Source organism: Electrona antarctica, assembly GCF_951216825.1.
Source record: "Electrona antarctica genome assembly, chromosome: 7".
NCBI classification, from domain to species: domain Eukaryota; kingdom Metazoa; phylum Chordata; class Actinopteri; order Myctophiformes; family Myctophidae; genus Electrona; species Electrona antarctica.
Genome location: NC_136812.1, coordinates 4741622 through 4767790, shown reverse-complemented (window position 1 = coordinate 4767790; position 26169 = coordinate 4741622). Strand labels below are relative to the sequence as shown.

At 45.6% G+C, this 26169-nt stretch overlaps 3 protein-coding genes across 3 annotated transcripts in view; 2 read left to right on the top strand and 1 right to left on the bottom strand.

Moving 5' to 3' along the window:
- Positions 1-412: 412 nt before the first annotated feature.
- On the top strand, positions 413-4337 carry cldn34a (claudin 34a; the record flags this gene model as incomplete). The annotated part of the gene is made up of 2 exons (XM_079507062.1): positions 413-676; positions 3774-4337. 2 exons carry the CDS (start codon positions 413-415, stop codon positions 4335-4337), a joined length of 828 nt encoding a protein of 275 aa, XP_079363188.1.
- A 9870-nt stretch (positions 4338-14207) lies between these two features.
- On the bottom strand, positions 14208-14992 carry LOC306927189 (putative claudin-24). The gene has a single exon (XM_079506876.1). The coding sequence runs from the start codon at positions 14945-14947 to the stop codon at positions 14270-14272; it is 678 nt and encodes a 225-aa protein (XP_079363002.1). The 5' UTR covers positions 14948-14992; the 3' UTR covers positions 14208-14269.
- A 9501-nt stretch (positions 14993-24493) lies between these two features.
- wwc3 (WWC family member 3) overlaps positions 24494-26169 on the top strand; it is a 140088-nt gene continuing 138412 nt past the window's right edge. The window contains exon 1 of the mRNA XM_079507060.1: positions 24494-24661. Coding sequence (XP_079363186.1) covers positions 24516-24661 — 146 coding nt within the window. The 5' untranslated portion in view covers positions 24494-24515. The remainder of the gene's footprint in view (positions 24662-26169) is intronic.

Here is a 26169-nt window from a genome sequence, read left to right as displayed (position 1 = left end):
CACGGAAAAATAGGGTCGTGCAAAGATACTTTGCAATATTTATTATTTTACATCAATTTTAATATTCAATGAATTCGACTAGGTCGATTAACTATTATATTAAAATTATCCTGCTGTCTAACCCCAGCCTCAGTCGGTATCGCAAGATATCAGTCAGCTTTTTGGAAACACTTGTATGATTGTTTTTATTGTAAAAACGGATGTTTTTATGGTTTAGGGGTGTTATGTTTTGTGTTTTATGTTGTAGTCTAAACAAAGAAAGTTGATTGATCGATTGATTGATTGATAACCGTCGCACTGATATTCTGGTTGCGTTTTCAGCACTTGTCGAAGATGTCGTCAACACCGTCACCTTGAGCAGTTAGCAGAGGAGTCCCCCCCCCCCCCCCACCCCCCCAGTATGACCGACAGGATGAGGTACGTGGCCCACTCGGCCCACCTCCAGTTCGTGGGGCTGGTGCTGGGCGCCATCGGGTGGATCCTGACCATGACGGCGGCGGGCCTGAACAACTGGAGGCTGTGGTACCTGGAGGACACGTCCGTGGTGTCCTCGGGCCAGGCCTGGGTGGGCGTGTGGCGTGTGTGCTTCTACAGCCACGCCCTCGCCCGCTTCGAGACCTGCCGCGCCATCGGCATCGCCGACGCCTTCGCTCCGCCGGAGATCGTTGCCTCCCAGGTACGGTAGTGTTGATTTTGTTGACTATTAATGACTATAAGGGACAGGTTGATTTTTTTTGTACCCCTGTAGAAAATGTATGTACCCTGGTTTAAAATTCCATGACCCTCCATCTGAAAAAATAATGACCTTCCCAAATGTGATAAAAGAAAAAAAGATGAAGTCTCCCCAGGGGTCTTTGCATATTGTTTAATCACCATCGTTGACACTGAATAGATTATCTCTGAGGGATATGTTTGTTGGTCGTTCACACTCGCAGTGCGTTGATGGCTTGTTAGCAACCATCATTGATTGACTATTTTATTCAAATTTGTATGACCCTCCATTGGACTCGATAGCTGACCTTCCCTTGGACTGAGATTAGATAGGCCTAACCAGGCTCCCCTATTTTCCTCCAGGTACCCCCTTCTGTACATTTGTTCTGTAAAAATGTCTTTTTTTTACCTTTTTTTCTTGGTTTTCATTTAGTTTTTTATTTAGTCTAAATAAAAAACTAAATGAAAAATGAAAAAAAAGGCAAAGAAGTTTAGGCATAAGGGGTAAGGCACGGTGACAAAAACAGGGCCCTGTGACTAAAACTAAGGATGCACAAATTCTTGTCCAATATCGTGTTTTAAATAACAATTTAGTTGTTGTCATTGTTCGTTAATGTCAGTTTTATTTGCCGATGCCGATATTGACCGATAACGGCAAATATCGTTCCAAGACCGATATGTGTCGATACATCGATACATACCTAACTAAAACTAGACCTAGAACTAGACCGATATGTGTCGATACATCGATACATACCTAACTAAAACTAGACCTAGAACTAGACCGATATGTGTCGATACATCGATACATACCTAACTAAAACTAGACCTAGAACTAGACCGATATGTGTCGATACATCGATACATACCTAACTAAAACTAGACCTAGAACTAGACCGATATGTGTCGATACATCGATACATACCTAACTAAAACTAGACCTAGAACTAGACCGATATGTGTCGATACATCGATACATACCTAACTAAAACTAGACCTAGAACTAGACCGATATGTGTCGATACATCGATACATACCTAACTAAAACTAGACCTAGAACTAGACCGATATGTGTCGATACATCGATACATACCTAACTAAAACTAGACCTAGAACTAGACCGATATGTGTCGATACATCGATACATACCTAACTAAAACTAGACCTAGAACTAGACCGATATGTGTCGATACATCGATACATACCTAACTAAAACTAGACCTAGAACTAGACCGATATGTGTCGATACATTGATACATACCTAACTAAAACTAGACTTAGAACTAGACCGATATGTGTCGATACATACCTAACTAAAACTAGACTTAGAACTAGACCGATATGTGTCGATACATACCTAACTAAAACTAGACTTAGAACTAGACCGATATGTGTCGATACATCGATACATACCTAACTAAAACTAGACCTAGAACTAGACCGATATGTGTCGATACATCGATACATACCTAACTAACCCTAAATCCAACTGTCCTGTCCAAACAGGGACGTGCACACATACACATCAAAGAGGGCTTCAGCCCCTGCCCTTTTACCCATCTGTAAAACAACTGCCCTCTCTAGACCACGAATGCAGCATTTACTACAGTGAAAGTAATGCAAATGCCCTCCTCTCCTTTCCATGCATTCAGGAGAATTGCTTTTTTTCCGAAGTCTCCTGAACTTGGAACGTAGCATTTTCTTTTTTTTTTAATGTTTTTTTTTTGTGGCTTTCACCTTTTATTTTATATATTTTTATGGAGGGACAGACAGTAGGCTGACAGGAAATGGGGAGAGAGATGGGGGGAAGACATGCAGTAAAGGCCATCGGGATCGGGAGTCGAACCCGCGGCACACTGCCAGACTGGATTACCAGCCAAGGTGCCTGGACCACTGAGCCATGGCCCAGGCCGGAACGTAGCATTTTGCGTTGAACAAATTTGTTTAGAAATCCATGTCGTAACCCACATCTCCAGTAGATAAAGAGTGCTGGGTTGCACCCAGAAAATAGCTGATCTACAAGCTCTCAACGCGCTGCAGCGCAATGTGTTGAGAGCTTGTAGATCAGCTATTTCCGCATTTCTTTTGTCCAAAAGTGCAGCTCTTACGGGATTTCAGCCCCTGCCCCTCTAACACTCTCTGCACGTCCCTGTGTCCAAATCAACCCTCTGCCTGTCTGTCTCCCACCAGGTGCTGGTGATGGGTTAGTTAGTAGTAGTCTAACCCACCCTGCTGTCTGTCTGTCTCCCACCAGGTGCTGGTGATGGGTTAGTTAGTAGTAGTCTAACCCACCCTGCTGTCTGTCTGTCTCCCATCAGGTGCTGGTGATGGGTTAGTTAGTAGTAGTCTAACCCACCCTGCTGTCTGTCTGTCTCCCACCAGGTGCTGGTGATGGGTTAGTTAGTAGTAGTCTAACCCACCCTGCTGTCTGTCTGTCTCCCACCAGGTGCTGGTGATGGGTTAGTTAGTAGTAGTCTAACCCACCCTGCTGTCTGTCTGTCTCCCACCAGGTGCTGGTGATGGGTTAGTTAGTAGTAGTCTAACCCACCCTGCTGTCTGTCTGTCTCCCATCAGGTGCTGGTGATGGGTTAGTTAGTAGTCTAACCCACCCTGCTGTCTGTCTGTCTCCCATCAGGTGCTGGTGATGGGTTAGTTAGTAGTCTAACCCACCCTGCTGTCTGTCTGTCTCCCATCAGGTGCTGGTGATGGGTTAGTTAGTAGTCTAACCCATCCTGCTGTCTGTGTGTCTCCCATCAGGTGCTGGTGATGGGTTAGTTAGTAGTCTAACCCACCCTGCTGTCTGTCTGTCTCCCATCAGGTGCTGGTGATGGGTTAGTTAGTAGTCTAACCCACCCTGCTGTCTGTCTGTCTCCCATCAGGTGCTGGTGATGGGTTAGTTAGTAGTCTAACCCACCCTGCTGTCTGTCTGTCTCCCATCAGGTGCTGGTGATGGGTTAGTTAGTAGTCTAACCCACCCTGCTGTCTGTCTGTCTCCCATCAGGTGCTGGTGATGGGTTAGTTAGTAGTCTAACCCACCCTGCTGTCTGTCTGTCTCCCATCAGGTGCTGGTGATGGTGGCGTCAGCATGCGGCCTGGCGGCTAACATCACGGCGGGCGTGGCCATGCGCAGCGTCTACTTCTCGGTGGACGAGGAGAAGAGGGACGGGCGGCTGTTCCGGGCGGCGGGGCTCCTCTACGTGCTGACCGCCGCCTGCCTCCTGGTGGCGCTGTCCTGGAACCTGAGCTCTGTGCTCGCCGGCGCCACCATCCCGTTCCCCCCGGAGTTCCTGCTGCCCGCGGCCCCCGAGAGCCAGAAGGTGGGCGAGGCCATCGGGGTGGGATACTTCGCCTCCGGCCTGCTGCTCATCGGCGGGGTGGTCTTCCTGTGCTACAGGTTCCCCAAGCAGAGCCCCTCCTCCTCTGCAGGGGGGCCGGAGGCAGTGGCCGCAGAGCCCAATAAGGACCCCCTTCACGGCCCCAAGGACCCCCTCCACGGCCCCAAGGACCCCCTCCACGGCTCGTGGGCCATGACGACATTGTCGCCACAGACAGCGGCAACGACACCGAAGGACGGTGATCGCCAGGGCGAAGATAATCCTGCGTTCCACGCCGAGGAAGAGGAGTAAGAACGAGGATGGACTGGACAAACAAACACCTCTCTGCTGGGACACTAGGGGGCGGCAGAGGCTCAGGGGTAGAGACTAGTGACCACTTGGAAACCGTGAGGTTCTGCTTGGAGACCGTGAGGTTCTGCTTGGAGACCGTGAGGTTCTGCTTGGAGACCGTGAGGTTCCCAGTACGATCCGAGATCCCTCAGAGTCAGTGTCGAAGTGTCCTTGAGCAGAACCCCTGATTGCTTTGTTCGTTCCCGATCCGATCCCGATACCACAATTTCTGTGTTATCCAATACCGATGCCGAATACTCATACCAGTGTTGTGATCTCATGTGGTGTTTATAGCTATCTAGCTATATATCTGGTGTTGTGTTTATAGCAGACTCCCGAGTACTCACTCTTTTGTGCACTTTTGTTTGGGCAACCCCAACGCAAACTCCACATGCCCCAACATATTATTTACAATTTACAATTTACAATTTAGGCATTTAGCAGACGCTCTTAATCCAGAGCGATTTACATACATTTACCTGCCATAGTATCAACCCCTTACCCTTGTGTTGGATCGGTGGTTAGACTGGCATATTCGCCGATACCGATATGACCCGATATGACAAATAAGGACCGATACAGTATCGGGACATCTCTAGTCAACAGACTATATTATTGAAGACATCACAGTGTGTTTTTAATTGTTGTTCCACACTTGAAGAGTCTCCCTGTTTACAGAAATACTGATAAATTAATATTTGGATAACAGTGCTCCCTATGTATAAATTGTATGTAGATGATTTTTGACATGATCATAATCATGGGCATTACGTTAGGATTATACTTTGAACATTTGAAAGTAATTCCATGACATAGAAAAGGTTGACTGTACCCAGTGTAACATCATGATAAAGATTATATTCCTATGAAAATAACGTCCTTATTTCAGTATACTCGTCACTGTGTCATCGCCACCTGCTATATGTTGGTCTTCAACCTGCTACAATCTATAATATCTATATTAGCAATTAACTCTTTTGAAAAATTGAATGCCAGAGTTATTCAGAAAGGTCATGGTTTTTCATCATTTTGACTAATCTTTGAAGACCCACAGAATGTCATGCTATGACAACAATGATGCCAAATATCTCAAGATACTAGAGCGGTGCCCGTGGGGCCTTACAGTGGTGCCCGTTGGGCACAGGCCTACTTGGAACGATGCAAGTTGGAAATACATGCCCCGCCCAGATAATATGTCTGTGTCCCTTTTATGCCCATATATGGAGTTCTTTGTCAGGCATGCCCAAATATGGAGTCTATGCCGACGTCAGAGTGATGTCAGGACAGGCCCGCTCCCTGTGCCCTCTGCCCTGTCCAGAGCCCGGGGGGAGGGCTTTTTGGGGCGGTTCTGGACAACCGTGGGTCCAACCGACTCAACACCGGGTGTGTCGAAATTGATTCTCGAGTTACGTGGATTACAGACAGACAGACAGACAGACAGACAGACACAGACAGACAGACAGACAGACACACAGACAGACAGACAGACAGACACACAGACAGACACACAGACAGACAGACAGACAGACAGACAGACACACACAGACAGACACACAGACAGATGAGAGACGAGAAGTGCAAGATTGTATGTATTCTTTCAAATGTGTTGTATCAATAAATTGATGAATTACTTAGGCCCTATTTTACACATAATATTTGACTTAATATTTTACTACCAGTAGTGAAAATAGTGAGCTAGTTAGATCTTGTAGATTGTCGTATAAAACTAATAAATTAATACATTGATCAACTGTTGCAGCCCTACTACAGTCATGTAGCGTGTTGAACACCAACCATCCATTGTTATCACCCAGTTCCATCTCCGATGGTATCTGATGTTATCTAGAGTTCCATCTAATCTTATCTTCCATCTCCGATCATGGTATAGTCTGACCACTGTTGTCATACTGCTGGGTGTGTGATCAGACTGACCACTGTCTCATACTGCTGGGTGGTGTGTGGTCAGACTGACCTGCATGCACTGACCAGCGAGCAGCTGAAATGCTGAGGTGTGGGCTCCCTGGACCTCGTGAGGTGGGCTCCTAATAGGGGGGTCCGGGCCGGGCGCTCGCGTCCATGTGACGCGGGTAGGAGGGCTGACGTCCACAGCAGGCATGTGAGTTTAGAGAGGGGGCCGCCGCGCCGCGCCTCGCATCACAGCACTGATTGTATGCCATGATGCAGGGAGAGACGCGCGCACGCACGCACGCACGCACACGCACGCGTGCGCGTACACACACACACACATGCTCATGTTTGTATTGTCATGTGAGGACATTGTCAATGTGTGTCCTCCTCACAAGCATAGTAATACGAGTACAGAGTATGTTGCCGCGGCCCCGTGGGGGGGGGGGGGGGGGCACCTCTGTGGGGGCGGCTGGCGGAACAAAAGGCCTCTTCACTGGAGCAACACAAGGCTCATGAGTGGACGACACACACACACACACACACACACACAGACACACACACACACACACACACACACACACACACAGACACACACACACACACAGACAGACACACACACACAGACACACACACACACACACACACACACACACACACACACAGGCTGCCGCGCTAGACTTCACCATGAAGTACTGTGGTGTTCTGCTGCACTACTGACCTGAAAAGCAGCACAGGGACAGCTATATTAGTAGAAAGGTGTACATACTCACGCACACACCGTGCACGCACACACACGCACGCACGCACATACACTTGTAGATTCCAATGGGGTTTAAATATTCCCGCAAAATGAGTGCTTTTACTTTTGCTACATTACATATGTCTTTGTTCTAAATCCATTGTGTTATTGCTACTTTTACAAAATCAAGGAGATGGGTCGCACACACCAAGCAGTGGCGTGCACAGATAGACACTAGGGGGTGCTAGAGCACCCCCTGCCCTTTTGGCAATGTGCCCTTTTAAAAAAAAAAGAAAAAAAAATAGCAGACCTACAAGCTCATAGCGCGCCACTCGGTGGCACGCTATGAGCTTGTAGATCTGCTATTTTTCAATAGCTAAAGCATAACATAATGCTAACACCAAAAGGGGTTCCCGCCCAAAATGGATTAAGGCAACCGGCCGGTTCCACGCGCTGCACAAGGTGCCCTTTTTTAACTTGAGCACCTGCCCCTCTAAATGTCTGTGCACGCCACTGACACCAAGACTGTGGTTCAAAAGTTTTATTTCAAACCATAAGGACAAACGTTTCGGCTATCCAGCCTTCATCAGGATTGCCGAAACGTTTGTCCTATAAAGTTTGAAATAAAACTTTTGAACCACAGTCTTGGTGTGTGCGACCCATCTCCTTGATTTTGATATGTTTTGAACGGGTGGCGCACCTATAGTCAGAGCGCGGTGGTCACATGAAGATTGATTTATTGCTACTTTTACCGAAGCAAAAGGAGTACTTATTGTCCCCTTGCTGTTCATTATATTCACGGTTGCCCCGAGCCGATTGAAATCACCCCCGTATAAACACATACAGAGATAAAGACGATAAGTATCGGTGACAGCAACACTTGACACACCCGCTGTGTGAGGAGTGTCTCAGAGCAAAGAGAGGGACAAGACGGTGTTGAAAGAGTCTGCTGTCACATTTCAACATCAAAGGCCCTGCGTGTGTATTGAGTATTGACACAGATATCTGATATGATGCATAATGACTCACAAGGCATTGGAGATTAGCCCCCATTCAGTCTCTTAAATCATTCTGTACGGGAACCCCTTTTGGTGTTCTATAAGCATTATGTTATACTTTAGCTATTGAAAAATAGCAGATCTACAAGCTCGTAGCGCGGCACCGAGTGCCGCGCTACGAGCTTGTAGGTCTGCTATTTTTGAAAAATCGTGAAAATGTGGCGCAAATTTGGAATATATATTCTTTCAGAGCCAACGTTTTTAACTCAAGTCTTTGCTTCTGGGAGGAGGGTCCCTGGAACAACATATTTTCAGATGGGGGTTGGCGGCCAATTTCATATATTTTTGGGGGTCCTTGACATGAAAATGTTTGAGAACGACTGACATAGAAACAGAGGGTTTTTCAGAAAACTGTCAGGATTTAGAAGACATTTGTAGAATCGTCCTCAGGGTTTTAAAACACCAAAAGGCGTTCCCGTCCAGAATGGGTTAAATGGGCTAATTTACAGATGGGATTTTTTTGTATGTATTTCCATAGTCATTATTGTGCTCTGAATGTGTATTAAATAGAGGCCTACGGCGTTACAGCAACCAATTTGTTTTTCACCGGCCGGACGCTACTCTCCCTCTGCCAACCTGGGGAGAGCCCCAAACTGGGCTCATGCTCCCTTCAATGCATGAGGAGTCCAAGCTGCTTCTTATCACCTGACAGGGGGGGGGGGGGGGGGTTTCCCCCGGTAGGACGTAGCGCGGCCGTGGAAGGAACATGTTTTTCCAACCAGTTCCTTTCCCCTCCATCAGGCGCCCCAGATGACCAGGGGGAGGCAGTATAGAGACAAGGGTACCTTGAACATGCAAACTCCACACAGAAAGGCCCTTTTTCCTACACCACCTAGGGTATGGGCACTGATGACATAAGAGGGGGGGGGGGCATGTTCCCACCGCCGGGAATTACATTATGGCAGCCAAGTCTATGGACTTTGACTGATGTGGGGGGAAATAGCACCCCATGTGATGTCATGTGGCAACCAAGTCTATTTAGAGAACTTTAAACAAACATATTGTTTAGGGCAGGGGTTCTCAACCCGTGGGTCGCGACCTCTCGGGGGGTCGCCAAATTATTTTAGGGGGTCCCCAAAATATTAAAAAAAAAAAAAAAAAAAAAAAGATTATTTTTTAAATTTTATTTTCACGATTTTTCAAAAATAGCAGACCTACAAGCTCATAGCGCGCCACTCGGTGGCGCGCTATGAGCTTGTAGATCTGCTATTTTTCAATAGCTAAATTATAACAATGCTTAAAACACCAAAAGGGGTTCCCGCCCAAAATGGTTTAAGGTTATTGTAGCAGTCAATTTATATTGGGGGTCGGGAGGGGGCGGGGCGGGGGTCCCGAGACGTTGCCAAAGCATTTTCGGGGGTCCCCGGCCAAAAAGGTTGAGAACCCCCGGTTTAGGGCACTAAACGTGACGTCATGTGGCGGCTAATTAAGTCTATGGATTTTGTACGCTTGTTTACAGCAGTTAAACAAACATTGAGGTCACGTGGCATGGGGCACAGTGTGCTGATTTACTAAAACTAGCATAGTATAGTGCAGTGGTTCCAAAACTTTTTCATGTCAAGGACCCCCAAATTGACACTAATTGGCCTGCGGACCCCCTTTTGAAGAGATATGCCAGGGACCCCCATAAGAGAAGATTTCTACGGCTGTGATTCTCAAGCCGTTTGATTTCAAGGACCCCCAGTTTGACATGCATTCGTCTATGGACCCCCCATTTAATGGCATTTCTATCTCGGAGATCCCAATTTATATTGTAAAATCAATGTTAATTTAACTCTGAGAGCGTACAAATGGAACCAAATGGACCCGTTAGGGTCCATATGGTTCCATCTCAGAGTTACACAACCATAAGGGTCCATTTGGTTCCTAACTATCATTTAGCTGGGGATCCCCTGGAACTCCCTCAAGGACCCCTGGGGGTCCCCGGACCCCACTTTGGGAACCACTGCTGTAGTGTGTATATCTGTAGCTGTACTATACACCTCATAGTGTGTACTGTATATCTGTACTATTTTACCACCTCAAGGCCAAGCTCTGAACTCTGCCTCTCGTCCTATCAGCTCCTGAAGCTCTGAACTCTGCCTCTCGTCCTATCAGCTCCTGAAGCTCTGAACTCTGCCTCTCGTCCTATCAGCTCCTGAAGCTCTGAACTCTGCCTCTCGTCCTATCAGCTCCTGAAGCTCTGAACTCTGCCTCTCGTCCTATCAGCTCCTGAAGCTCTGAACTCTGCCTCTCGTCCTATCAGCTCCTGAAGCTCTGAACTCTGCCTCTCGTCCTATCAGCTCCTGAAGCTCTGAACTCTGCCTCACGTCCTATCAGCTCCTGAAGCTCTGAACTCTGCCTCTCGTCCTATCAGCTCCTGAAGCTCTGAACTCTGCCTCTCGTCCTATCAGCTCCTGAAGCTCTGAACTCTGCCTCTCGTCCTATCAGCTCCTGAAGCTCTGAACTCTGCCTCTCGTCCTATCAGCTCCTGAAGCTCTGAACTCTGCCTCTCGTCCTATCAGCTCCTGAAGCTCTGAACTCTGCCTCTCGTCCTATCAGCTCCTGAAGCTCTGAACTCTGCCTCTCGTCCTATCAGCTCCTGAAGCTCTGAACTCTGCCTCTCGTCCTATCAGCTCCTGAAGCTCTGAACTCTGCCTCTCGTCCTATCAGCTCCTGAAGCTCTGAACTCTGCCTCTCGTCCTATCAGCTCCTGAAGCTCTGAACTCTGCCTCTCGTCCTATCAGCTCCTGAAGCAATCCAACATTCCAACGGCTGATAAAAGTCCAATTATACAGAAAATACTTTCTTTCTATACACAGTCATTTCCAGACCAGGAGGACCATTCATATTTATAATGTTTATAGAACACTTTCCTCCACAACAATTTACTTTATCGAGCCATCGTGGAGGTAGTTTGTTAGCTTGTTTACATTATATAATGCAGTTTTAAGGAGAAGAACACGAGTCATTTCCTCGGCTCCTGGCATAATCGCGGGGTTCATCTTCGTGTCATTAAGCCTGTGGGTTTGTTTAGTGTCTCGTCGCCGATAGCTGTTTGGAAACGCCTCTTGACAAGCAGCCTGCGGTGCGTCATAACCTCCTCAGGGGACTTGGATTCATTCAATTGAATTCTTTATTCCTTTATTCCTTATTTGTTATGTTATATCCTGTGTGTCTGTCTCACAATTAACACCAGTTACTGTTATGATACCTGATTGTAAAAAAAAAAAAAAAAAAAAGGCAACAACTTTATTGATCCAGGGATCAATAGATGTTTGTCTTATCTATGAACCTATAGGGCAGTATTATGCGTGTCTTAAGTACCAGGTCTTATTACTTAACTTAAGACCTGGAGGCGTGGTCAATGCTGTTTGGCCACTCAGAATAGCCAAATGGCATTGATCACGCCTCCAGGTCAAGTTAAGTAATAAGACCTGGTATTTAAGACACGCATAATACTGCCCATAGTGTCTCTATTCTGGGCATCATGTGAACATTGGGGAAAGATAGGCGAACATTTGGTGAAACAGCCTTACTAGTTTACTTACAACGTTGTAGAGAGGGACAATAGGAGAGAGGGGTGGGGGGGGGGGGGCATGCACAGACTCCTGGGCCAGTGGTTCCCAAAGTGGGGTCCGGGGACCCCCAGGGGTCCTTGAGGGAGTTCCAGGGGGTCCCCAGCTAAATGATAGTTTGGAACCATATGGACCCTTATGGGTCTGTGACTCTGAAAGTGTACAAATGGACCCACAAATGGTCCATTTGGTTCCATTTGTACACTCTCAGAGTTAAATTAACATTGATTTTACAATATAAATTGGGGTCCCAGAGATAAAAAATGCCATTAAATGGGGGACTGTAGACTAACTAATATGCATGTCAAACTGGGGGTCGTTGAAATTAAACGGGTTGAGAATCACATGCTAGAGCCGTAAAAATCTTCTCTTATGGAGGTCCACCGGCTAATTAGTGTCTATTTGGGTGTCCCTGACATGAAAACGTTTGGGAACCATGTCCCGGGCCATCCCGATCATCGTAGAACGTATAGAGTTGAAATGAATAACACTTAGGATATGATATAATGCTGTGTGTGCAGCATATGGTCTCTGACCTCTGGGTCAGTCAGAGGGCCTTTCAAGGAGCTTGTTACTACAGGCAGATCATTATCTCTCATTAACATCATGGCATTTAAATCTGTTACATGAAGACAAACATCATCATCATCATCATCATCTGGGGCCTAAAACGCCAGTCAAAACTGTCGTCGCACCGGTCCACCTGTACGTACAGTATTTCTGCCTAAACATCAGACATGTCATTTGGTCAAAGCCATATGGGCGGCGGGCAGGCGGGCGAGCGAGGGGCCAACCAACCTGTTCTGCATTCTTGGCCGAGCACGCCGCCCCATTAGAGCAGTCATTAAACTCAGATTAGCAGGAAATCTGGTGGAATTAGACTCAAACTGTGCCTCCGACGCAGCAGATAACCCCCTGATCCCTTACACCCCCCCCCCCCCCCCCTCCCCCTGTCGGCTGTTCTCTGTGGCCCTGCTCGGCACGCTTACAATGCGAAGTGACACAAATGGTGGTTATTATAGGATGTTGTCAAGCCTCGAGAAATCACAACAAAACATTGACTCTTGTTTAGTGTTGTTGACACTCGTGGGAATTATAATAAACACTATGAAGATTTTATTGTGTATAAATAACAGGTATATTCTGTATACTGGACAAGAACCTGTTCGAATAATGGATAAAGGTAAATAGATAAGCAGACAGACAGACAGACAGACAGACAAATACAAAATAAATTATAGAAAAATAAATAAACAGGAGACACCAGTCAATCTTATAGCAATAAATCTCTTTATATATAATTGTTTGAATGTGCTGCTGCTGTACAACAAACACAGACAGCACACAGAACAACATGCTTGAACAGGTGTGATGATTGTCTGCTATTACACTATACCGCATATAATATACAGTATGAGTTGATCTCTGCCTCACATTCACTAGAACTCAACCACCCAAACCCTTTTATAGTAGAAGAGACTTGGCTTATTACTTAGTACTTGGTCGGCTCTTTTGTTCCCTCGTACACCAAATCTCTTCGCCAGAAATAGCAGATCTCCGCGAGCTCAAAACGTGTCATACGCCGTGACACGTTTTGACATTGAGGGTTGTCCCGATCCCATCACCTGATAGGAAATCGGGGCCGATCACGTCATTTTCAAATGATCGAATCAGATCGGGAGCAGAAAAAAAACGTGATCGGGACATCCCTACTTGTGGATATCTACTATTTCCGGCGTATATGTTCCCTGCGAGGGTTGGAGTGGTTGAGAGAGTCACAGCATTTACACCATGTGTCTGGGAGCGCTACCTGATGGAGGATAAATTCACGCTGATATAAACGTACGTCATCACTCGCAATGAAAAGACGCTATAAAGCTATATATGTCACATTATCAAAAAATAAAGTATTTGTTTCTACAAAGCACTATTCATTTATGTTTCTGTCGTCGTGTCCACATTGTGCAGGTTTCTGTTTTGTTCTTTTTCGTATAGTTTGATTTATGTAAATGAAGTTGATTTACTCTACCAAACGTATACATATACAGTACAATCTCCATTGTTTAAGGCAGGGGTTCTCAACGTTTTTGGCCGGGGACCCCCGGAAATGCTTTGGCAATGTCTCGGGACCCCCGCCCCGCCCCCTCCCGACCCCCAATATAAATTGACTGCTACAATAACCTTAAACCATTTTGGGCGGGAACCCCTTTTGGTGTTTTAAGCATTGTTATAATTTAGCTATTGAAAAATAGCAGATCTACAAGCTCATAGCGCGCCACCGAGTGGCGCGCTACGAGCTTGTAGGTCTGCTATTTTAGAAAAATCGTGAAAATGTATTTTTAAAAAAATATATATTTTTTTTTTCTTTTGAAAATAATTGGGGGACCCCCTAAAATAATTTGGCGACCCCCCCGAGGGGTCGCGACCCACGGGTTGAGAACCCCTGGTTTAAGGCATCATGAAAGTCTTTGGTGTGAAACCACGTTTGTGGTTTTAAAAGCAGTTTGAAGTGCAGGCTGAGTGTTACGGCTGATCTGTGATCAGTTTGAAGTGCAGGCTGAGTGTTACGGCTGATCTGCCACACACTTCAGGGACAAATCATCCACAAAACTCTCTCTCTCCCTCTCTCTGTCACACATACTCGGAACGTTTCTTGGTTGAGTTATCGCTGTTCCTGACCTGGTACGCGGGCGGCATCAGCCCGGCGGGGGCCTGGTGGTGGTCCTCCGGCGTCTCCCGCCAACACAGGCCGGAGGTGACCAGCAGGAGTCCGGCCACCAGCAGCAGGAAGCCCCCGACCCAGCCGCAGAACAGCGCGTCCCCAAACTCCCACCGCGGCACCACCTCGGGCAGGGACTCGTCGAAGAACTGCACCACGGTGATGTGGGCCACGTAGGACACGGGGAACAGGCAGAGCACGCCGGACGTCATCCCGCACGCCCCGCCCGCCACGGTCAGGATCCTCTTGGCCCGCGGGCCGCCCTGCCCCTGGCAGCTGTTGACCAGGTAGAGGCCCGGGATGGCCACCAGGACCCCCGCCAGGCCCACGGCCAGCGACAGGCACATGGAGATGCGCGCCAGCTTGATGTCGCGCGACAGGCCCAGCATGCCGTCGTACGCGCGGCACTCAGTGCTGCCGTCCTGCACCACGCACGTCTCCCACAGGCCCTGCTCGTAGCTCTCGATGGCCAGCAGCTGGGTGGACATGGTCAGCCACTGGGGCATCAGCGTGGTGGCCAGCGCGCACAGCCACGCGCCCATGTACAGCAGCATGCCCATCAGCTGCAGCGCACAGGCGCACGCGTCCATGATGTCCGTCCGCTGCGATGGGGCCCCCCGTCCTGGACTCCTCTAACGCTGTGATGGGTACCCCCCCAACAAGAGCTGTCTCCTCAGCCCGGCTGTGTCTGGATGGGTACACCCAACGAGAGCTGTCTCTTCGGCCCGGCTGTGTCTGGATGGGTACACCCAACGAGAGCTGTCTCTTCGGCCTGGCTGCGCCTCCCTCCTCCTTCTCCTCCGCGGTCCTGGGCCTCGTCAGCCTCCTCAGAAGAACACCTGCTGAATCAGAGCGACATGAATGCAGGGAACTCTCTCTCTATCTCTCTCGCTTGCTTTGTGAAGCCGCTTCTCGCAAACCAGCTCCTGCTTCACAGCAGCACACACACCGTCTGTGGCGGGAGAGGAGAGGAGAGGGGCTCATTGGGCCCCTCCTCCTCCTCCTCCTTTTTTGTGGTCCTCCTTCTATCGCTGCCGTGCCAACGGGCAGGGGGACGGGGGGACGGGGGGGACAGCTGATCACTGTCGAATCACATCTCTGGCGCTGGGCGGGGGGGTTGCTGGGGGTCGCTGCGGATTCAACTGAACACAAGACAGGATATTATCGTTATGCAGACAGCTGTGGGACGTCCCACTCCTCATGTGGGACCAAATGGACCCTTACAGGTCTGTAACTCTGAGTGTACAAATGGAACCAAATGGACCCGTACAGGTCTGTAACTCTGAGTGTACAAATGGAACCAAATGGACCCTTACGGGTCTGTAACTCTGAGAGTGTACAAATGGAACCAAATGGACCCTTACAGGTCTGTAACTCTGAGAGTGTACAAATGGAACCAAATGGACCCTTACAGGTCTGTAACTCTGACTCCAAACTTGGGGGTCTTTGACATTAAAGAGTTGGGGAACCACACACTGCTTTAGCCAATCGATTGATTGATTGATTGATTGATTGATTGATTGTTTTATGGTTGATTGATTGATTGATTGATTGATTGATTGATTGAAAGATGTATTAACAGATTGGAGAATCACAGTACATTTCAAGCACAACTCAAATACAAAACTGTTAACTGTGGACGACGACACCATAAACAAGCATTACACTTGTTTACAATATGGGGTCCACCATGTTCAATTCATCATAAAACTCAACTCCCACATTTTAGAATTGCCAACAGTCACAGTAGGCACAGGTAACCGCGGTTGTTTATACTCCGTCATGTTCAGAATGCCATGCAGGCTCAACAACAGGCAGAAATATAACAAGTCTCCCACAGCCAGGCTCAGCCTTCTTATCTCTGTTTGCCAAATCTGCCCCCCCAGCGGAGAACCCTAATGATTTCTGGTATTATTTCACTGGGGAGTCCTTGATGTTTACATTCCACAGTAGGGACTGAATCTTCCATTTCGCAGTACAGTACGTGCTTGCTGGACTAGTACAGTACAGTACAGTACAGTACAGTACAGTACAGTACAGTACAGTACAGTACAGTACAGTACAGTACAGTACAGTACCAAACACTGTGATTCCAAGAAAAATGCCCTCGCCGACAGGGACACGCAGAGAGTGTTAGAGGGGCAGGGGCTGAAATCCCGTAAGAGGGCACTTTTGGACAAAAATAGCAGATCTACAAGCTCACAACGCGTCGCAGCGCGACGCGTTGTGAGCTTGTAGATCAGCTATTTTTGGGTCGCAACCCAGCACTCTTTATCTACTGAGTAGATAAAGAGTCCTTGGTTGCGCCCCAGTAGACCCAGTAGATTCTACTGGAGATGCGGTGTAGCGACATGACGCAAAATGCTGCGTTCCAAGTTCAGGAGACTTCGGGAAAAAAGCAATTCTCCTGAATGCTGCCTTCTGGCATGGCATGGGAAGGAGAGGAGTGGCATTTTTGCATCTCCTTCACCGTGTAGTAAATGCTGCATTCGTGGTCTGGAAAGGGCAGTTGTTTTACAGACGGGTAAAAGGGCAGGGGCTCAAGCCCCCCTTTGATGTCTATGTGTGCATGTCCCTGCTCGCCCACCCGGCTGCACTCTCTCTCTCTCAAGGTCATGAAATGTCCAGCCTGTTGGTGACATTCTAAATGTTTACTGTGCTATTATTGGCAGCACAATCTGTGCACACAAAAAACTACGGTCTTCACATTTGCGGAAAAAAATAAAAATACACACATAAACAACTTCAGGTTACATGAGAGAAAACAGGCCAACCTTCTGTGTTCGGTATCAGTACCTTAATGTGTTCAGCTACTTGAGAGTTGAAAATGAGGCTTTAAGTTTGCAGGGTGTGATTAGGGCCGATTGGTGGAGAAATAACAGTGCGGCTTATTGTTTGTGCATGTGCGCGTGCGTGTGTGTGTGTGTGTGTGTGTGTGTGTGTGTGTGTGTGTGTGTGTGTGTGTGCACGTGCATGTTGTGATGTGAACACTACAAGGTCTGTGGGGACTGAAAGTAGGAGGCCAAAGATGAAAAGCTATGATTGGGAAGAAAAAATGTTTCCCAGCCATAAACACTGGTAGTTTGCACACGCACAGCAACACACACACACACACACACACACACACACACACACACACACACACACACACACACACACACACACACACACACACACACACACACACACACACACACACACACACACACACACACACACACACACACACACCATGCATACATGACCCCCACTGAACCGGAGCACTCCTCCCCTCCTCTCCTCTCCTCTCCTCCTCCTCTGGAGAACAAAAACAGATCAGCTGAGCACTGATGAGTCTACATACATAGTACGCCTGCACTGGCTGCGCATACGCATGTGGTTGACGTCACTCTGTCTGCAACACTCACCAACTCATCACATATCATTCACAGAGACGGGACCATTATCATGCATCGGTTATGAGTTACGATTTATAGGCATTTAGCAGACGCTCTTAATCCAGAGCGATTTACAGTAAGCAGGGACAACATCAAAAGCATATAATAGAGATAAATATAGCCCCCCACCTTCACTTAATGTGGCCCTCAGGTTAATATCGGAATACTGATATATTGGTTTCAGCTGTTACAATTCCAAACATGCAAACATGACCCGCTTTAATTACTTACAGTCTAAATAAGTAGCTTGCCGAGTAGTATTACAAATAATGTTATTGTCTTTTTTATGTCCAATATATTTGTATTTAGTTAAAATTACTTTTCAGGATCCCAATTAAAAATAGCAAAAGAATATTCAGGATTTCAATTCAAATATAGTAAGAAATAGTTGATCTACAAGTTCAAAACGCGTCGCAATGCGACGCGTTTTGAACTGTTTTAGGCTCTAACATTAGACGTCTGTCCAAACAACATTGGTCTTATTTTGTTTTATTATCATCATTGAATTAATCAAAACATTTAACAGAGAATTTATGGGGGTTATGTGTGTGTGTGTGTGTGTGTGTGTGTGTGTGTGTGTGTGTGTGTGTGTGTGTGTGTGTGTGTGTGTGTGTGTGTGTGTGTGTGTGTGTGTGTGTGTGTGTGTGTGTGTGTGTGTGTGTGTGTGTAAATGTGAGAACGGGTGGGCAGTTTTCGTGGGAATGATCTGTAAGGATGACCCCAATGGAGATGATTCACTTTTGGGTTGAGAATAAGGTCAAAGGTCAAGGTCACAGTCCAGCACAACAAGGTCAAAGTGGAGTATGAATGGGTGGATGTTCATGATGCTTTGGTTAAGCTTGATGCCCACAATCTGTCAGTCTGTGGACCGGTGGACCCCTATGGGTCTGTAACTCTGAGAGTGTTGCTTCCAATTGTACACTCTCATAGTTAAAAAAAAATCACACCCGTGTGAACTGAGTGGTGCAAGGTCTTATATAGCCTGATCAGCTGTGGTCTGACGTAATGTCAGGGACCATAGTAACCATGCTCATTTTCTTGGGTCCCACGTACAGGTACACACACGTACAGGTACACACACGTACAGGTACACGGGTACATACAGGGGTACAGACAAAGCTGGTTGTTGGAGTGGTTTGCACCACTCAAAAAGAAACACTGCCGTGTAGATTGGGGTCCCAGAGATTAAAAATAAAAGATCACACCTGTGTGAAATGCAATTTATGTTAGCGGACATTTGACATTGCTACATAAGGTAAGGTGGTCCCTTATTGGCCAAGCGTTCCCACCAACAAGTGATTGGTTTGCTCGTTTCCATATGACGTAAGTTTTCCCTTCAATTTTCAATGGCTTTTAATGTTTCATTTACGTCATATTTAGCAGAAATCTGACGTAATTTCTCGGTTCGTCGTCAATGGAAAAACTAAACTTGAGACGGGCGGGGACAAAATTTAGCTGACATTTGACCGGAATTCTCTTACTGTGGTCAAATGTTAAGATGCATGGGGACAAAAGCTGTTGATGGGGGTCCATCTCCCTAATGCATGTCGGGCAGAAACCTTTATCTCCACATTTTAACTTTTTCTTAAATTAACGTCCTATGTTAGGAGAATATACCTGCAATATACAAAAACATAATAATAATCTGGGGCAATTTCTTCAATGTTCTACGATCAATATCTCCTTATGTTTGTGTTGTGGATAATTATGGAGTATTGGAAGTTAGTGCATACATGGACAACTTGGTGGTCCGGGGGCCGCATGTGGCCCCTACCTCCACTTTATGTGGCCCGCAGGTTAATATCAGAATTTTTATATTTATTATAGGCCTAATATTGAAACCTTCGGTGAGGCCTTTAGGAGGGCCATTCGAGCCGCAAGTGGAGCCTGCAGTGCTACCGTTGCCCCGCGGTAGTACCTGCAGAACCATTGCGGCTCAAGAATCCACCACTCCTGAATGAAGTGTCTGGTGTTGGGAGTCTGGTGCAACGCACAGGTCCTCGCGGTAGGCTACTCCTGGTGAGAGCAGGAGTGGACCTGGTGAGGAGGGGCCCGGACAGGAGTCAACCCACAGAGCCTAGTCCCTCCACATGCCAGAATAGTAGGCTACCTCTCAGTCATCCCAGTTGCATCCATGTGATGTATTTTCGTTCTTGATTATTTATTGTCTCCACCAGGCCGAAGGCATGGGGAGAGAGTATGTTTTGCACTCCGTCTGTGTACAGCTAATCTCCGGGACCGTTAACCCGGTCGATGCCAAACTTTGCACACACACTCCCTAGATGCCAACGATGAACCTCTGCAACAAATCTTCCAGAACGGCCTGTTATAATGCCACCAGGAGGCCGACTTTTGTAAAACACATTCTTTGATATTACTCCTCCATATTTTGTCCAAAAATCCCGCAAATCGTTACACAGTTTCTCTATAGTCATGTGCTCAAGACAGGTCTGTTCGATATTTCATATTCCATCCTGATTGGCTAACATTGGCTTTCAAAGTTTACAGGATTGTCCCGTTTTTAACAAAAAGCCTCAAATCATGAACGCAGCGTGCAATTTACATGAAATCTTTCACAGACGTTCCTACTAGGCTGAGGAATATATCCCACCATTTTCACATTGGCCTGTTATAGCACCACCAACAGGTGGATTTTTGCAAAACACATTTTTGGAACAAAATACCTCAAATCATCCAATTGCCATCCATGGCATAAGAAAAAATGGCACCCTTTTCACATTGGCCTATTATAGCACCACCAGGAGGTCACAACCTGACCTGCCCTGAGACCTGTGCCCCGAGGGGCACTTTTTCGAGTTGCAGCCGTTACAGTGCGACACGTTTTTAGCTTGTAAATCTGCTATTTTTGATACAACAGTATAATGCAATGTGGCCCTCTGGAGTGAGTGTGTGGAACTATAGTGGCCCTCTGGAGTGAGTGTGTGGAACTATAGTGGCCCTCTGGAGTGAGTGTGTGGAACTATAGTGGCCCTCTGGAGTGAGTGTGTGGAACTATAGTGGCCCTCTGGAGTGAGTGTGTGGAACTATAGTGGCCCTCTGGAGTGAGTGTGTGGAACTATAGTGGCCCTCTGGAGTGAGTGTGTGGAACTATAGTGGCCCTCTGGAGTGAGTGTGTGGAACTATAGTGGCCCTCTGGAGTGAGTGTGTGGAACTATAGTGGCCCTCTGGAGTGAGTGTGTGGAACTATAGTGGCCCTCTGGAGTGAGTGTGTGGAACTATAGTGGCCCTCTGGAGTGAGTGTGTGGAACTATAGTGGCCCTCTGGAGTGAGTGTGTGGAACTATAGTGGCCCTCTGGAGTGAGTGTGTGGAACTATAGTGGCCCTCTCCATCTTCAAAGTTGCCCACCCCTGGAGTACGTAGTGCCTACCTTCTGGGCCTGGGGAACCATTCTGGGGAAGGGGTGGGTGGTTAAATTGCATGCGAGGACCGTCTTAACTAACTGTCGTATAGAACAGTAGAGGAGCACTAATCACAGATTAACTAAATCACTAAAATCACTAATCACTAAATCACTAAAATCACTAAATTCACTAGATTCACTAAATCACAAAAAATCACTAAAAATCACTAAATCACTAAAATCACTCATCACTAAATCACTAATCACTAAATACACATAATATGAAACCACACTTAGGCAACCACGTAAAAAAGAGGACAGAAAATGGTACATATAGAACAGTAGTATAAATCACTAAAATCACTAATCACTAAATCACTAAAATCACAAAAACAAAATCACAAAAAAATCACTAAAATCACTAAAAAAATCACTAAAATCACTAAGAATCACTAAATCACTAATCACTAATCACTAAATTACTAATCACTAAATACACATAATATGAAACCCCACTTAGGCAACCACGTAAAAAAGAGAAGACAGAAAATGGTACATACTGTATAGAACAGTAGAGGAGCGCTAATCACAGATTAACTAAATCACTAAAATCACTGATCACTAAATCACTAAATCACTAAAATCACTAAAAAAAAATCACTAAATCACTAAAATCACTAATCACTAAATACACATAATATGAAACCACACTTAGGCAACAATTTAAAAAAGAGAGGACAGAAAATGGTACATTATAGAACAGTAGAGGAGCGCTAATCACAGATTAACTAAATCACTAAAATCACTAAAAATCACTAAATCACTAAAATCACTAATCACTAAATCACTAAATCACTAAATCACTAAAATCACTAAAAAAATCACTAAAAATCAGGTTGCCTAAGTGTGGTTTCATATTATGTGTATTTAGTGATTAGTGATTTTTTGTGATTTAGTGATTTTTAGTGATTTTTTTAGTGATTTTTTTGTGATTTTAGTGATTTAGTGATTATTGATATAGTTAATCTGTGATTAGTGCTCCTCTACTGTTCTATATGTACCATTTTCTGTCCTCTTTTTTACGTGGTTGGATTTTTAGTGATTTAGTGATTTTTAGTGATTTTAGTGATTTAGTGATTTAGTGATTTAGTGATTAGAAAAAGGAAGCTGCTATGCAGTTAAGAAAGGGAAAAAGATAATGATAGAAAGAAAAGAAGCAAAACAGGTCCATATTAATGAGTATTACTTGTGGACAAAAAAACAACAACAACAAACAAGACAAAACATCCATAAGGGGCTTTGAGAACCACCAAAAATACACCAAGATTCACGGACCCGTCCCATAGGCTACCACCCACCAGGTAGGACATCTGATTCAGATGCTCTGAGGAACATGTGTTTGATTGATTGATTGATTGATGAATTTATTAACAGATGGAGAATTACAGTACATTTCAAGCACAACTCGACCCACAACTCGACCCACCCAAACCCATGATTCGGACTCAGGTCTCCCGTGTAAAAGTCCAATATCGTAACCTCTCTAGACTAGCCCAAAGGGATATCCCCATGTAGCCTGGCGCGGCCAGACTCATAGCGAGGGTTCACTGAAGTTTCGAAGAATCTTCAGTGAATCCCCGCTATGAGGCTGGCCAAGCCAGGCTAATCCCCATGGACCAGGGGAGACATTCGACCTTTGAGGCCATCAGCGAGGCTGAGGCTTTGAGTTACTCTGCTACTCATGTCCCATCGAAGCATGTATTATTCAAGACAGACGATGGCGCTGTTGCATCGCTGACAAATCCCACTGGCCAATAACAATTAACTGAGGGAGATTGTAGGCAACTTGGCATTCCACGCTGTTTTTCGGGGTATAGTCTAAATCTGCATATTGCATAATAAAATAAACTTGCATGAACAGCTAGGCTCAATTTCTCATCACCCAAATAAATTAAAGTCCTTGTGTTTTGTTTTTAAACATGAACCCAGATTAACCCATTAGCATGTGTATATTCTTTATATTTAACAAAGTGTATTGAATAAACTTCATTCAAAATAAACAACCAACATCAGCATAATAAAAACAACAGTCAATGAAGACAAGAAGAACCGTTCACTCCCATGATAAACTTTTGCCTACTCACATTCATGTGTTTGGAGCGTCGAACCCCATTGGACAAAAAGTTCACTCGTAAGTTCGAGACCCCATAGTTCGGAGAGCGCGGGTTTTAAAAGTGGGGTCCGCGGTCCCCAGCCCAGGAAAGTTCTATGTAAATTAGAAGGGTGGAATTTGGGACATTTCAGATGTAGGGGTCCGCGGGCAAATAGGCAACATTGTTATCTGGGCGTGTCACTAGACAAGGGTCCTTGTTGACAATGACATGAACTGAACAAGTTTGAGATGAACCCTTGCACTGTAACTGTCATTGTATGTTTACCAGCAAATACAAAATAAGTTAAAAAAATAAAAATAAAATAAAAACAGCCAATGAAAAAAATGTCAAAAAATGTAATAAATACCAAACGAAATACATAAATAATACAATTAAATAAATAAATGCATTTATTTATTATTATTATGTATATTTAATTCTATCGTGAATGTATTTAATTGCATTTTTTATTTAATTTCATTGCAGGAATTTCCTCATTAAAAGTTTTTGGTATTTATGATCACATTCTTTCAAGTTGGATTGGTCGGGTCCTCCGGGGCTATGGGACCGCATGCAAATGAGCCATGCCCGAATATGGCCCGGGTGGAAGCGTTTGGGGCCGAGCGAGCAGGCCGAGCAGAGTGACGGTAGGAGGAGGAGGAGGAGGAGGAGGAGGTGGAACATGGAGGACCGCGGCGGCTCAACGCGCACCACCGAGACAGAGAGACACCCGCGACACACATAGGGAGAGAGAGAGAGAGAAAAAAAACAACAAACCAAACCAAACCAACCCCACTGTGGATGTATCCCTATGGCTTCTTATCCGGCGTGTTAAAAATAATGTTCGTGTCGTGAAACAAGAAAACCTAATTCTTTCGGGTGGGCTTGGAGTTAAACTTTATTTAATGTGGAGCGACCGGAGTTAAAAGGCGGCGGCGGAGGGAGGCGGCGGCGGCGGGCGGCGGGGGGAACAGGGGAACGGGACGGGGGAGTAGGAGAAGCTTTTTGTGATGCAGTGAGGAGGGTGTTTTTGGGGTTTTTTAGGGCAGCAGGCAGCACCAGTAAGGGGGGGTGGGTGGTGGTTGGTTACGGTAGGTCTGGTCGGGGACCGACCGACGGCGGTGGTGGTGGGACGGGGGAACGATAGGGGGAACTGGGGACGGAGGAGGGGAAGGGAAGGGTTCGGCGGTGTGTGGCAGCAGCGCTATGCCGTGGAGGAGCAACGGGAAGCGGCGAGAGAGCTCCGAGCTGCCGCTGCCCGCGGGCTGGGAGGAGGCGCGCGACTACGACGGGAGGGTGTTTTACATCGACCACAACACCCGGCAGACCTCCTGGATAGACCCCCGAGACAGGTCAGTCTGACTGGGAGAGAGACCCCCTGTTCCTGGGGGAGGAACCCCCCTTGTATATGTTGTTAATGTTGTTTAAGAAATACACTTTGGTTTAAAATACCAACCTGAGACAGGTCAGAGTGTCAGAGAGACCCCCTGGGACCCCCCTTTTTTAATGTTGTTTAGAACAAACTTTACTTTAAAAAAAATACCAACGACATTACAGGTCAGTCTGAGAGACCCCCCTGAGACCCCCTTTTATATGTTGTTAATGTTGTTTAAGAACAACTTTACTTGTTTAAACAGTTTGTGGAAAAAGTGTTTTACTTTAGTAAAAGTACTAATACTGCAATGTAGAGATATATATATACTCTGTTACAAGTAAAAGTCCGGAATTCAAAATGTACAAATATATTTGCATCAAAATGTATCAAAAGTAGAAAGTGCTCGTCATGCAGAATGTCCCATTTCAAGTTTACAAAAGTGCAAAAATCTATTAAATAGCAGATCTACAAGCTCACAATGCATCGCATCAATATACATTGTGAGCTTGTAGATCTGCTATTTTGAAATGGCTGAAATGCATATAGGGCTGAAGTGTTTAAAAATGCATGTTTTGTAATAATACAATAATAATCAAAATCTACAGAGTAACTAGTAATTAAAGTTGCTACAAATAATTGTAGTGGAGTAAAAGTACAACATTTCCCTCTGAATTGTAGTGGAGTAAATGTACAATATTTTCCTCTGAAATGCAGTGGAGTAGAAGTAAAAGTACTGAAAATGTGACATACTCAAGTACAAATAGCTTCCAGGCAGTGGTGGAAAGTAACTAAGTACGCTACTTGTACTCAAGTATAGCGTAACTTAATAAGTACAATTTTGAGGTATTTTGTTTTGACTTTTTACCGGATTGATTGAAAATTGTATTGACATTAACAGTTTGTAGAATGGGAACATTTCTAACGAAGGTACAGGTCAATAGTACAGAAACTGCTTCCAGGATGAAACACAGAAAACTTGTTTACATCAGGGTCCTCCATCTTCAATTCATCAGACCATTTAAAGACATACAGATATACACTTCTATGCAAAAGAAAGAAAATCATCATATACACAGTTAGAAAATAAGGGAAACATTTTATTATTATTATTATTATTATTACAAAACATACACTAAGCACTTCAGCCATATATAAATTTCAGCCATTTGAAAACAGCAGATCTACAAGCTCACAATGTGTCGTTATGCGACACATTGTGAGCTTGTAGATCTGCTGTTTTCCAAAGGGTTTTGTTGTTCTGAACTTGTGAAGTGGGACATTCTGCACAATGAGTATACTTTTGGTACTTTAAGTATATTTTGATGCCAATACCTTCCTTTTGTACCTTAAATGTACTCGAGTACATTTTGAATACTGGTATTTAACTTAGTTGTAACAGAGGATTTCTTACATTGCAGTATTCGATACTTTTACTTAATTAAGTAGTAAGACACTTGAGTTGGGGGGGCTCTCCATCTCCAGACA